This window comes from Semicossyphus pulcher, unplaced genomic scaffold (assembly GCF_022749685.1).
Source record: "Semicossyphus pulcher isolate SPU_LCO1_2020_fin unplaced genomic scaffold, fSemPul1.0.p SCAF_13, whole genome shotgun sequence".
Taxonomy (NCBI): Eukaryota; Metazoa; Chordata; class Actinopteri; order Labriformes; family Labridae; genus Semicossyphus; species Semicossyphus pulcher.
In genome coordinates, this window is record NW_027211637.1 from 10,097,161 (window position 1) to 10,112,625 (window position 15,465).

The 15,465-nt window shown below is 40.5% G+C and overlaps 1 protein-coding gene across 1 annotated transcript in view; it reads left to right on the top strand.

The window, feature by feature from the left end:
- Nucleotides 1-15,465, top strand: part of nphp4 (nephronophthisis 4) — a 190,553-nt gene that overhangs the window by 52,138 nt on the left and 122,950 nt on the right. Inside the window, exon 6 of the mRNA XM_069659458.1 lies at nucleotides 1,930-2,066. Coding sequence (XP_069515559.1) covers nucleotides 1,930-2,066 — 137 coding nt within the window. The remainder of the gene's footprint in view (nucleotides 1-1,929; nucleotides 2,067-15,465) is intronic.

Sequence of the window (15,465 nt, forward strand, 5' to 3'; positions counted from 1 at the left end):
CTGAATGGATTTCTAGCCGACTAAATCCTCATGATTTACCCTCCAAAAATAATTGCCAAACTGCTTGCACAGCCTCTTGAATCTCGCCTTTGCACACCGGGCCAAAAGATGTGCAGAGGCAAAAGCCAGCTACCTTCTCCAAAACATCCTCCAAGGTCGCAACTTTTCAACATTTTAACAGTGCCCTGTTCAAAAAAGCACACCACAGATCAGACATTTTCCTCCATGCATACATTATTGTGCACCAATAATCCTTTTTTAAATATCAAATAGTCCATCCCTACCACCAAATTCCTATCCTTTATGTGTTTTATGAACGGAAAGATGATTAGAGCAAAAATTGTGTAATCTCCTCATGCAGTACACATAGGTGTGGATGGCCTTTCAACAGGACAAATAACGAATCTTTGAGTGCAGGAGTAGCTGGCAGTTGTGTGCGCCCATCCAATCCCAGAGGAGGGGAAACAGATGAGCGATTTAATCAAGTTTACAATTTTACTTCCTCGACCAGGACTGCACGCAGCTTCTCAGGAATCTTCTGGGCTGCCAAAGCCTGACAATGGATGATGCAGCGACAACCAAACAGTGGTGGGAGCAATGTCTTGCATGTGCTTAACCTGGCAACCTTTCATTGCCATTGCTTCCATCAATGGGGTTGTCCTCGAAGGCAGTCAAGGCTGTGTTGTGAGCTGATACGGAATAACAAAAGACAGATACTTCACCTGCACATGTATCGCTCTGATATAGCAGGCATAACTCATTAGGTGTGAGCAGTTGGCAACAATGGTGGATTGTTTAATTAAATGGAGAAGAAAAGGACTCTAACTCTATACTGTCCAACACCTGCTCCTTCACATCCAATACAATGTCAAACATATGGGGCTGGACAGTGTTGGCAGAGAAGGGGATGACATTCAACCTGGCTGTGGCTGCTTCTTCCATAATTTCCAACCACATGTTCTGTGCACCAGGTAGGAGTTAGCTTTCGCCAGTGTTGAGGACCTGGCCCACCTTTGGGTTGTGTAACTCTACTTGATGTGACATATACGTTGCATTTTGATTTCAAATACTTCTTTTATGCCTTTAAACCCTTTATACTTTCCTATGTACTTAAAACTCTAGCAGCGTAGAAACAGAGCTTTGGTGCTTTGTCTCCAGATGCCTGCAGAGTTTGTAGGGACTCATGCTATCTTAAGCTAACACCTTCAACCCAAACATTGTGGCTTTGGAACATCGACAGGGCTGATTGAAGAAAATCCCAACTTAAAATCTACATTATCATCACCTAAGCTTTCTCCTGGGTTAGGACTTAGTCGCTTGCCCTCCGTAAAGTCATCTTAGTTGTAGCTAAACACATTCAAAACAATTTGATGCATCTGGTGTTAAGGCACATTTTTTTGGGATGAGCAATCACCGCAAAATAAGTAATTCTATATTTTTTTCCAATGAATGCATCAACTACACTCAGGGTGGGCAGGACTCACAATTTGGTAACCCCTGTTGTACAGCATTACCAACAGAACAGTCTATCTCTGAGCTGGAAACAAAATAGACAAATCATTAAAGGATGGTGTATGTAATAGGTTTCGGGATAGCAAACTGCCACTACTATTGGTGCTGCAAAGCCAACATGCAGATAGGACAGGACAGCTCCCTAGAGCTCCTGACAGCGATAGTCACAATTCTCCTGCTACAATAGCTAACATCAAGCAATCTTGGCAAAGTAGAAATTAAGCTTTGCTTGTAAAATGTGTGGTGTAATTGGTTACACCAGTGTTGTCACAAGTTTATTAACTGGTGAAAAAGGTGGCATCTAAAATACAAATTGTACACCCCACCTTTTAGAGCCAGAAGTGCTCTAAATAATAAATAATTATGTAAACATCATGTCCTGATGATACACTGATGCTTTGTTCTCTCTGTCTCCAGGTGATGCGCTGCTGAGGCCTCAGCTACTCAAGATGCAGCCCTTCACCCTGAACAGACTGACCATCTCCCTCCAGCCGTCCCTGGAGAAGTTTGAGAGCCAGCTGCTGCAGCTGATCAATGCTGACTGCCATAACACAGTAAGGCCAGTCTTCCATAACACACACACAGCCTTGATAGTTCATGCACATGACACATTGAGGAAAGTGCAGAGTTTGTCATGAGAGTTGTTCTGCCATGTTTAATTGTTTGATCAATTTTCTTATACAGTGGGTCCACGGTCTGGGCATTCTACACTGTTTAAATGTAAATTGTGCTCTTAAAAGGGAGAAAAAAAACGCCCTCATAGTTTATATAAATGCATTCACAGTCCTGATAACATTTCATCCTTCGGGGATAACAGTTCACTACACTCCTCAAATTAAAGATTGCCACAAAGGCCTTGATACACCTCTGCCAAGATTATTTTCTCCAGCCTTATGCTTTCCTTTATCTCACTTTCCATTTCTTTGGTGTGCAAGCACAAGCCATTTTACAGCTGCCACTGCAATTTAAGGCACATCAGCTCCCCAACTAAATGGAGCTTATCTATTCTCCTCCCTTTTTCTTGTCTATGGAAACTTGGATGGTTAACCGTATATGACAGGTGTAGCTATGGACTAGCAATTATGTGTACAGCAGTGTTGAACGGTACTATCTGTTCACTACAGCCTAAGAGAGATGTGTCTTTGGAAGGGATGAGAATTGATATGACAATGCTGTCACTCTGTATCTCTTTCCTGCCGCTCTTTGATACTGCAGGGCCAGATCCTCAAACTCAGACACAGCAGCTTGAGGGAGTTTATTAAGTGGAGCAAATGGAGGGCTGACATATAGTCTATACATTGTTTTTCAAGAAAATCCTACTCATTATGCTTTTATTCTATTAACGTAACAAGTAACAAATAACAATAACAATAATTTTATTGATCTTCCAAAGGGAAATTCAAATTGCAAATGTGTAAGTATGTATTAGGTCACTTTCTTCTGTATCAGCATCAGTGCAGATTGGTTACTAAAATTAGGAAATTATCTTAATTAGCGGGGCTGTGATGGAGGAAATAACATTTATGGTTTATTTATACTGGTATTGTACCAAAGTTTAAAATTCTGATATCATGTCAATCCTAATCCAATATTAGGCACCCCTAATGGCTATAGGTAGTGATGTGAGAGGACACCTTCCAATTTAACCTGATGTCTACGGTTGGCTCCCTTTGTCAGAGTTGTAACTCTCGATTTTCCTCACTGACGGTCACTTTCCTTTTTAGACTATTTGCCTTCATCTGAGTGTCAATTTTGTTTCCTTTTGTTTCACTTTTCACTTATTTTTGAAGTTGTGTCTTTAGTCATCGATATTTTCTTTGTTTTTTCAGCCAGATTACATTTACAGAAACCGGATATGCAGCCGTGTAGCTCCGCCTACCCTCTCTGGCAGACCAACCACTGCTGGGTGATGAAAAATGCGTGTGTTGCGAATGTCGCCAGACACCCAGTCCCTGTTAGCACTCATCTAAGTCTGCGCTCACTGTATTTGTACACTGTGCTTGTTAGCGTTAGCGTTTTTAATACAATGATTGATGTGATTGTCAGTCAGTGAATAGGAGTCAGGATTGTTGTTGGCTTTTCCCTGCAGAGATGAGGAAACCATTTGTATTTTTTGGCTGACCTCCAGGGTCAGTCCTACACATAGGTCTGTATGTGACTGACTGAGTAACTGAGTAAGTGAGTGAGTGTGTAACAGTATTTTCAGAGCCATAGAGAGAGAGAGAGTTGCAACATCGCAAGGCGGATCATGGAGCATATTGGACCTCCACTGACGCGACTCTTTGTCTATACGGCTCTGGATACTTTGTTCGGGAAGTAGGCAAGGCTGCTCCTTCGCTGCTCGTCTGCTGTCCTCACCTACGCCCGCAGTGTGCACCTGCTTTCAAACATGTTGTCATTGGCCTCATAAGGACAGTCCTTATAACACATTGCCCACAAAAGCGCACATTGACGGTCAGATGCAGTCAGCCACATACTAGGCTTTGACCTAGTCTTGTTTAAAGTTTGCCAGCAAGTGTCGTTAACCCACTGCTTGCTCTCCCATAGGGTGTGGGCTATCAAGAAGCAAGTCTGCAAGGTCTCTTTGCTTCTTTAGTAAATTTAATAAACAACTGAGGTCAGCAACAATCTAGAAGGATTATATAATAGAATCAAAGCCAGAATTCACCATATTTGGTCACTTCTGGCTCCATAAAACCAACATGCCTATGGCCAAAATGCCAAAATCTAGGCTTCAAGAGAGCAGGCAAAAGCCAATGTGTGACACGACGGTGGCCATGTTGAACAGTGTGTGCTATCCACATGCTCTTAAACCTGCGAAGACAAAACTCACTAGCAAATTGATGGTCATCAGTTTCTGGTGTGTGTGATCAGCAATTACAATTAGCCAAAGGTTGAGATAGAGGCTGCATTTTTGTGCATTAGTTTGAATAGATGCACTCTGGAATTTTTATGTAAACAAACATACTTTCAGTGTTCACTCACTTTCACTCACCACAATATCTGCTCTTCTCCTTGAGGTCTAACACAGGTGCTGAGTGCATTTCCCTCCTTATGACATATTTCCATTGCCATTGTTATAAGTAACTGTGTGTTGTAGCACAGTGTATAACGTCACCCTGTTTTCCGCAGGAAATCTTTGAGTAAATATATCCTTTGCTCACATAACTCAATAAAAGATTAGAATAAAGTAGAGGACAAAATAAGGATGCCAGTGTTGGCTTGTTAAGGCCAGCCCTTCAGCCCCTCTTCTCCCTTTTCTTCTATTCCCTTTAGTATTGTATTGAGCATGTAATGTTGACCTTGCCCAGGGCCACCCTCAGACCCTTATGAGAGGGTGCTGCTCTTTCATGAGTCTGACTTTGCCTCCCTTCCATAACTGCAGACAGAACCTCAGGAGGAAGGCAGTTCTATAGGGACTGGCAAGCTGATTTAAATTTAGTTAATCTTAAAGGGAGGCTTTATGGAGAATCAGCCCTCCCTAACTTTTCATGCAGCCCTGCTACAGTCAATTCACTCCCAGATTCATGGAGAGAAGCAGCTTTTTCACTCTCTGGAACGGCCTGGATTATGTGACCAAAAAAAGGAGGCAAGCATGAGAAATTAATCCATTACTTTATAAATGGACACAAGAAAAGTCCTAATTTAATAGTCAGATTGGCATAAAATGTGCTAAGGCCCATTTTGTACTCCCATATGTACAAACCCCACTGACAGCCCCACCCTCATGAGAATGACCATTTAAGTCATATGGGCAGCTCATGGGGCTTTGTACGTTTTTTATTTGACCAGGCTTTTGCATTGCGCTCCATCCGTGAAGGGCTGCTAAAATAGCCTGATGGCAGTTGTTTTATATATATATATACTGTATATCTACAAAATATGGATTTAAACATGCAATAGCCTCAGAAAGACTTAGTAACAACATAAGGGTGTATTTAAATATCCTTTTTCTCTGCCCTGGAAGGATGCTGGGGAGTGCTGGGATGAAGCACTTTTGCTTCGAGAGAGAACAAATTGTAGACTATATGGACACAAGATCTAAGGCTACTGTTTCTAAATCAAAGAACACATTAATAAATCAGTACTCGCATGAGAACATAGCACTAATAAAGTGCTGAATTAATAAACAATTCTCTTTAAAAGTCAACAGGGTGAGGCACAGAAAAAAACTGCTGTTTGCGGATTGCATCTCTCTCTTTTTCTCTGTGTCTCTATCTCTCTCTCTTTTTCTAAAGAAAGGTATGGTGGCTGCGAGGGCAATCGCGCCGCAATGGCCCAAACGATTTCCATTAGAAGAAACAGGCTGCAAAATCAGAAACGATGTAAATTCAGAAACACATGCAAAAGTGCAAAACAAAGGCAATGATGGAAATGTGAGGCAAATGACAAAAACGTGCTGCAAAAAGCAGAAACAAATACATTAACATGAAACACGCTGCAAATACAGAAACAATGCAAAGTCAAAAACACACACACAGAAAACACAGGTGAAAGAGAAATGCTGCAAATCCAGTCCTCACAACAGAAGTGCTCCAGGCCTGTAGGGGGCGCTCGGTGTGACAGGTTTATTATTGATGGGAGATAGAGGGAGACGAGGCAGTGAATTTATGAATTATCAGACTTTATTATGATAAACGCCTCTGGAGCGGAGTGTCTCTGTTGTTCATGTACCACTGACTGCTGTGCAAAAACACAACTTTATAACATGAGCAAAGAAATCACACAACTTTTGATGAGAAATGGCTACTGATCAACAGGTAGCTTTGCTAAAGTAACCGCTGCTAATTGTAGCTTCTGTTAGCTATGCGGTGTTAGGCTCCGAATTTGTAGCCCATTTCTTCTAATGGAAATCGTTTGCCTTGTGGGCCATCGTACAAAAGCCACTAGAATATTTATAGGGAAAATTCTGTAACCTCAAAAGATTGATATTTACCATCCTATGCCCTTGCATCAATCATAAATGAAACTGTGAATTTGAAGGCTATCAGATTCTTTGTAAATGAAGATGCTTATTTATACACATTTTAGGTTTTATAGTCACTTCCTAGTTATTATGACATTTTGCGAGGTTTCAATGTAACTGTTTAATTGAAAGCAAAATTTGAGGGTAAAAATTTCTCCACAGCAGTCCAGTGATTTCTATTGACATCCAAACGTAGGATATTTATATCATTCATGTGAGTTAATATGCAGTAGCACCACCAGAGCTGCTTATGTATAATGCATGACACTGAATCCCTATGAAATAAAAGTGGTGGAAAGAAGGCCACAACTTTGTCTTTTACACTGAGGTAAGTGACATGTTTGGCTTTTTTGTGAGATGCTATTTTTTGTTTGAAGACTTTTACAGCCGGTCTTAGTTGTGTAGATTAGTGAAGTGTTCAAGACTTTTATAACTTTAGTGGTATGACAACATTCTCGTGTCTGTGTGAGGTGTTAATACACCCAGAAGTCAGCTTGATTGCAGCTTTTAATTAAAGTGTACTCGAGTGTGTGTTTGTGTGTGTATGTGTGTGTGAAAGAGAGAGAGAGAGACAGACAGAGAAGGGAACCGAGTGTGTGTGTGATCTGTGTGTGACCTTTAAAAGTGTGACTCCAGCTGGATTGTCATCAAGCTGTCTCTGAAGTGATGCTGACACCTCACCCGCCAACTCAGTTATACCGTTGTGTGTCTGTGTGTGTGTGTGTGTGTTTGTGATTTCATGCCAGTGTGTCTATGCTTAAATTGGTATCGAGGCAGAAATGGAGTGACGAAGATGAAGAGGAATGGGGTTGCTGATGAATGTACAGTGCAGCATGAGACGAATCCTTTATGCTGGCTGCTAGTCTGACATACAGTCTTCACATAATCTCCCTCTAAGTATTACTATTTTTAGCCCTACAAACTATCACAGTGCGCCTTCTTTTTACAGTCCACTTTCTCATTTATTATACAGCCAGTGCCCTAGTTGATGTGCTTTTCATGTGAACTACTGTAGCTATTTTCCATAGCTTCATTGCATACTTAAATGAGCACTAGGCTAATTTGAACTGTATTCTGGAACATCTCCAAACACCCTCTGAACCCCACATAAAAAAAACTAATACCATTCATCTTCAGGGTTACTTAAACATGTCTTCCTTCCTCCAGTTTCAGTGAAGATAAGAGGGTATATCACCTCAAATGACCTTACTGCTTACCTACATCTTCAATAAAAATCGCTCTTGAAGAAGAGGCCTGGGATCGTGTCAGAAATTATGTAACATCTTGGCTTGTGATCAAAAGATTCGGGAGAACAGAAGACAATGAAGTGGAGGAGAGGAGCAGGCGAGGACCGAAGCCGCGCCGCAGGCAGAACAAAACGCCGTAGGCTGATTTAATGAATGGAGAAAGACACTGGCAACAAAGCTCCAGGAAGTTTTCATTTGTCCTAAAAGAAGAAAACTCACTCAAAGTAGGACTGCCCCTGTGGACGTTGTACTATAAAAAAGACAAAGGGGGTGAACATTTTCGGAAATAGGAGGTGTCATGCACATTGTTCTCTAAGGACACAGAGTTTGGCTGCAGCTCGGAATGTGCAGACGCCCTCACCGTATCATAATTAGACCTGTAACCACTGGAACTGATGCAGTGCAAAGGAATGGGTTTAATGCATTTGACTCACATAAAGTATTCATGAGATGCAGGCCTTCGTAATGCTTGATGATCCAATGATTAGACGAAATAAACTGCACTACTATTAATGGACCCTACTCGTCACACCAGACAGAATGCAAAGGAGTTCAATAAGGAAAAGTAGATTCATAAACTTTAAAAGCATTAGTGACACTGCTTTTTCTGTCTGTTCAGTTTTTCCTCTGTTGAAGTCATTTATGGTGCATCTGAATATACTGAAGTGACCTATTGGACAAATTTAAGGACACTTTGAGAAACTCAGTCTTTATACTGTATCAGAAGGATTCATCAATCACTGGTGGTACTCAACAGATGCATCATTTCTTTGGTAGGCTTTAGGTCACGTCACCTCTTGTACAAAATTAAATCTCTAAAGATTTCAGTTTTGTTGTCTTTGGTGCCTCTAATGGCCGTAAATGGTAAATGCGGGAGTACACTCCCCATTTGCAGACGTCTCTTTGTTTACGGTTGAAACTCTTGAATTTCCTCGCTAACGGTCACTTTCCTTTTTAGACTGTTTGCCTTCATCTGAGCGTCAAATTTGTTTCTTTTTCTTTGGATTTTAATTCATTTTTGAAGTTGTATCTGTAGTCATCGATCTTTTCTTTGTTTGTTCAGCCATAGTAGATTACTGTTTGCCTGCAACACCCGCAACGCAAATACAGCCACTTAGCTTCGCCTACCCTTTCTGGCAGACCAACCACTGCTGGGTGATGGAAAACACGTCACTAACTGGGCACCGCTTGTGATTTTTTCTGTGAATGTCGCCACAGACCAATCCAATCCATTGGCCAATCCATAATAATACTATACACTGCAAATCCAAAGGCTTTCATTAGTGGGCCATAGGCTGAATCCCCATTGTGTTATCTCAGTTGGCGATAGATAGTGACTTGACAGACATTTATTTAAATTAAAATCTTCGAGATTATACCTTAAAGGACAAATAGCATGTATGAATGGCATACCATACAATATAGGATTACTCTAAGTGTTACTGATTCTACTATAAGCTTTCTCTATTTATTTATTTTTAAACTCAACTGCTCTCTATTGAAAACCTTATTGATTATCACCAAAAAAGGTCAAGTTATTGTTTTTGTTTTTTCAATTGGGCCAATATAATGGACTTGCAGGCCCTAGCATCAAGCACTATAGCTATAGTGCCGAGTACCCTTTCTGGTATTAGTCCTACCTGAAAAACATGCATAATATTGGTGGAAAAAAACCAACAGCTGCCATTTTGCAGCTTTGACTAACACTCTCTGCTAGCACCACACACATGTATGTTTTTTTTTCTTTTGGCCTATGTCTTTATTTGATAGGACATTGCATAGAGTCGAAAATATGGAAAGAGAGAGTGGGAATGACATGCAACAAATGGGCAGAGGCTTGGAGTCAAATCGGGGCCATTGGTTATGTTATAGGATCAGTGCTTTGACTGGCATACTTGCTGATACCGAATACCACAGGCAGTATTGGAGGCTTATGTGGATACTGGTCTCGGTACTCGATACACCTTTACAACCAGTGCGATCCACAAGAAGTTGTGTTTGCTTCTTATGTTTGTCTGCCGTAAAAAGTCAGTGCTCACCTTTTAACTTTTAAACTTCAACGCCTCAGAGTTTATATGTAAATGTTTTTAATCATGTGGGGAGTCTACTTGTTTTTTTTTGCCACGTTTTGGACTCTTAAGCCGATTTGCTTGTGAAAACCATGACGGCAGCGTCAAGGTTGTCAACAGGATCACCTACAGCCAAGAGTTACTCCTTCCCTTCGACCACTGGCAGTAAGTGACACTCTACTGCACATTCCCACATCACTTTGAAGTAGCAGCTTAAATGCTGCTGTAAGTAGAATATTGTCAAAAAAGCACCGGAGGTAGAGAGAGAGAGCAGAGAAGGCCTTCAACACAGACTGAGGAAATATGGACTTAGTAACAGACGTCGCTCCAAACTATTCTTCTCCTTAACGTACAATCCATCAGCGACTCGATGGAGGAACTGAAAGTTTACAACAGATGTAAGGGTGACTTTAGAAAAACATGCTGCTGGCTTTTGTGAAGACATGGCTGGGAGACAAAGATAGCCAAGGTTCTACACACAACCAGCTTTCTGTATCCTGTTCAAATTGATTGGTCTTAGCTCATAACAAACAACTCCACTGGAGGAAGCTAAGTATGCTTTTACATAAATGAGAGGTTCTTTTACACAGCAGCGGTCAGGGAGAAAATATGAACTCCCAATCTTGAAGTTCTTTCACTAGTTCCCCTTTAAGATAATTTCTCCAATTCTTCTTCTTGCTTTGTGTAGATTAATCCAAGGACAAACCTCCGCTACACGGATCGTACCTTCTCCAGACTCATAATGTTTATGAGATTTTACTCACTGCCAGGTCAATATAAATATATAAATGTACCAAGCACAACAACTAATAAAAACTCCATGCCTGTCACATTCCACTCCCTGCCTATGCCCTCTTTTGAGCATGCTTCCACAATAGTGTACTTCTTCTGCTAATATACAAGCCCATGTGCAAGCAACAGGGGGAATCGGTAAAATCAGTGAAATGCTGGATGGAAACAACATTGCCAGCCTGCCTGACTCCACAGACTGTGATGTGTTCTATAGCTCATGCTCTGTCTTAAATGAACTGGCACAAACTGTTTCTTCCTACATATCCGTCTGTTTGGAAACAAATATTCCCTTTGGGAACATTTCAGTCTTCCCGTTTTAAAAAGACCAGGTAACTAAAGAACAACATATCATTAACAAGAAAAGGCATTTTGATACAGAAATACCAGCCTTGTTTATTTATCAGAAATATTCTGGACCGTTTTCCTTATTTAGTTGTTTGTCAACACCATCATTTGTCAACAAATCCCATTAAATAGCCCATAGAAAACAGCAAGTTTATTTTTTTAGCATGTATCAGACGAATAGCTAAAACCGTGTCTTACTTCTGCCCCTATGTCATTGAGGCAAATTGGTTTCCAAAAACAAATGCACAATGAAACATATTCATTCCTGCCAAAAAAATGGCACAGTAGTTGTTCCTTTTTGGAGTCCATCCCTCGTTTAAATATGTAAAAAAAGAACCAAATTCATGTTAATCTCAGCATGATTAATTGCATTTTGATACTAATACTTTCAATTGAGTACCTTTTGCTCAAAAGTTGTTAGAAGCTGCTTTAGGTTAAAATAATTAAACTTCTTATTTGTTACCTGTTTCTAAAGATGTTTATCCTCAGAACAAACAAATCCGGTTGGAGCTGAGTGCTGCAGACCGTGGAGCTATGTTGGAAAGAATTTTAAGGACTAACACGTAGTTGTTTTTGTTAAGTTAATGGAATTTGTTGACGATAAAAAAAACCTATATAAAATAATACGAGCCTTATCTGTAAGGTTTTGATATTGCATGTCTGAGTCCTGTTGATTGGACTGTCACAGCATTATGGGGTTCTTTCCAAGTGGAACCAATAATTCGCTAGGGATGAAAGTGGCATGAGATATGTTATGCTCAGGGACGAGTGGTACGAAATAGGAAGGGAAATAGGAAGGCAGCAGTGTGACTGTGTTTTTGCCTTAATATTTTTGGTGTTTCAGCAGTAGGGCAACTGTGATTTATCGGTGGAAGTGCTGTGCCAGTTAAAATCTGTTAAGGAGTAGAGGAGTGGGAGGATGAGAGCGGCATGCTAATGAAGCTGCCACTGTTTCTTGCCATGGATGACTCACCCTCAATATGGGGGAGCTAACATCCACTGTGTGGGTAGCAACACATCTGACGCACACACACACACACTGACACACACACACACAAACACGCACTTCTTGACATAGATGCAGATGTGTGGGCAAGTGTCCTGACGGATGTGTTAGCGATTGATAAAAACATGGAAAACAACATGTTAACAGACATCTAGCATCTTCTCCATGACAGATGTGTAATTGTTGCAAAAACTTTGAGAAGCAATTTTTTTTTGTGTTTGGTGGTTTTCAAAGGTAAGACAAACATGTCAGAGTTGTGTAACTCGCTTGGTAATTGGCTCATACAAAGCTCATGTGGGACATAATTTCACCTGCTGTCTCCCTCTCACACTCTCTTTCTCTCTCACACACACCCCTTGAGATGACAGTTACCATCTGTAGAGTTATTATTACCTTTTACAACTGCACACGCTGATTTCACAAAGTACTGACAGGAAAACTTACTGACGAAAAGCTGACGACTTTTGAAAGTGCTGTGCAAAAAAAAAAAACACTTTGCAACAGCTGTGCAACAAAACCAGACATTTTTAAACTGTATTACAACAAGCCTTACCTCTTTGGCTGCAATAGTTTTTATTGCAGCATCTTTGTGCTTAGGTCTATTTTATATATCTATATACTGCATCTACTAGTAGGCAAGATAGTGAACGTTCATCTATTATCATAAACATTACATTAGCAGGAGGAACTACCTAACCTTCATCATCATGATGACTGGGCTGCTGTGGCTCAGTGGTAGAGTCGGTCGTCTCTCAATCTGGGGGTTCGATCCCTGACTGCCACAGTCACATGTCGAAGTGACCTTGGGCAACGCACTGAACCCCAAATTGCTCCCGGTGACTAAATGACTGAATGTGGATAGATCTGATTGGAGATTAGTCATTGATCACTTAGGCCTTTGCCATCAGTGTGTGAATGGGTGAATGTGACGGGTAGTGCAAAAGCAGCTTTGAGTGGTTGCAAGACTAGAAAAGCGCTATATAAGTACAGTCCATTTACCATTACCATAACAAACACAATGTTTACCTTGTCAAACAGTTGCAATTTGGTTGGGTGTCTGGACCTAAAGTAATTGTTTTAATTGGTTTTAGTATTAGATATTAGTTTTAGATATAAACAGAGACTGACTGACACACACAGTAAAGCCTTCTAACTTAAGTATTCTATAACTCTGCCGGGGCTGCAGCTGAAAGTATAAGGCTGACTGTCATCCATAAGAATACATTTAAGCGGGACAGTAATTTAACAGTAAACAAATGTAATTATATTTAGATCTACTTGTGTCCTATGGGGCAGCAATATAATAAGACTGAACAAACGCAATTACAAAGACTGTTTTTTTGCCAGCTGTCCTTCCTGCATTTTGATGCTGCAGCTGTGTAGCTTTTAGCCTGGACTGTGTCAAACTTCTTCTTACTTTCTGATAGTATAGTTTGCTGTTTGTTTATGTAACCACCACTGTGTTATCACTTAGCGCTCTTGCTTTTGTAAGGAATAATGAAGGCAGACAACAAAAAGATATCCTGGGTATGTAGTCCCTTCATACTGCAGGTCTCTGGTTTTTATGTTATTGGAATTTAAGTGTTCATAGTAAAACCATGTTGTCCAGCCAGATAAAAGTCCCATAGTTTGATTGTACTTTATATTGGCTGTTGTTGCATGTGTCTATCCCTTGCAAAACCCCATGTAATAAAACCATCTCTGTCATCTCTGCTGAAGCTTTTCTACATTTATTTCCAATTTCATTTTCTCACAACTTGTGACATTTTTGAATGTGATAGCTGAGCATGAGTAAGTGTGCAGCTTTGTAGACAGGCATCAGACACACAAGCACATAAATTACAGACATACACTGCACTCCCTCTATCTAGTGTGTGTTTTTGTGTTTGCTTTCACACACAAATAAGCAGCTATATAAGACAAGGCGAACAGATAATCAAATATAATGTGAGATAATGTGGATATTCAGAAATGGGAGGGAACATCAGTAATTATATTGTCAACATAAGTGAGAAAAGATATAATTAGCCGATGAGTCACAGAATCGTTTAAGTTCTTGTTCTGAATATATACTTCAGCTGAACTCTGCTTTGGTAGCATCCATGCTCTTTCAGAAAACATGGACACAATATCCTCTCAATGAGATGATGATGACACATAATACATGTTATTCAATTAGGCCCAGACCTGAATAGATTTTTACTTTATACTTCTGTTAGTTAATTGTCTTCCCTCTAAAGGAGTGGTTATGTGTTACTGGTTATTCTAGCTGTCTACATTCTATTCAGTTCCTTTGTTGGGACTTTTGAGCATTTGCATAGTAAATGTCACAGTGAGACAAATAAAAGAGCTTGAAAGTACATATGGTGTACTAGGTAGAAAATTAGGAGGGATTTTGTACAACACTATAGGTTGTCAGTGAGTAATCTCTAACCAAAGTGCTCATTGGACACTAGAATAGATTCATAAATCTCCTCCTCAGACCTTTTTTTTTTTTTTACAGCATCAGGATCCTTTCCAAAAGGAACCTTTTTCTAATTTTCTGTGTCTCAGGTTGGCAGTGGTCAGGTGTATGAACCCAACAATCTGGGCAGGGTTAAATTTCATTCTTAAGCTCTCTTTTATTGTTCTTATTTATTATGAGTATAAGCCCTATGATTGACTGGTGATCAGTCCAGGGTGTACCCCGCCTCTTGACCAATTATAGCTGGGATAGGATTCAGCCCCCCAGGTTGAGCAGAAGAGATGATGGATGGAGGGATGGAGTATGAGTATTATCAAAAGTTTTAGGGAGGATATGGTATGAAAATAGTCGCAGGTCAGTTTGAAAACTATTTTCATTATGGACCGGGGCGGCTGTGGCTCAGTGGTAGAGTCGGTCTTCCTTCAATTGAAAGATTGGCGGTTTGATCCCCAGCTCCCTCAGTCCGCATGTCGAAGTCCTTGTCCTTGGGCAAGACACTGAATCTCAAATTGCTCCTGGAGGCATAGCCAGGTGTGTGGATGATTACTGATTGACAGTTGGGAACTTAACATAGCATGCCATCAGTGTGTGTTTGTGTGTGTGAATGGGTGAATGTGACATGTAGTGTAAAAGCAGCTTTGAGTGGTTGCAAAGACTAGAAAAGTGCTTTATAAGTACAGTCCATTTACCATTTGCTGCTCTTTTCAATATTGTTTTGTTTACTCAACAGAAGTTAATCTTAAGAAAAATGAAAAAAAAAGTCCCAATAGTCCAAGGTGACATTATCATGTCCATAGCTTTTCACAATCACCATCCTTAAATTGTAAAGCCAACCAACAGTCCCCGTCTCTGTGGGCAGATGCTCTACATTATTGGATGTGGACGACATCTGATTCTATAATACTCGTATTAGGTAACAGGTTTCAGAAGCCTATTTTGGGACTTCTGACCCTGCTATTGATCAGTGCCACTAAGCCCTGTCAAGACCATTTATGAAGTCCCTCGTCTGCGATTACAGGGTCAAGTCCCATTTGCTGTCTGGAGCTTTCTATATCCCAGCTGGA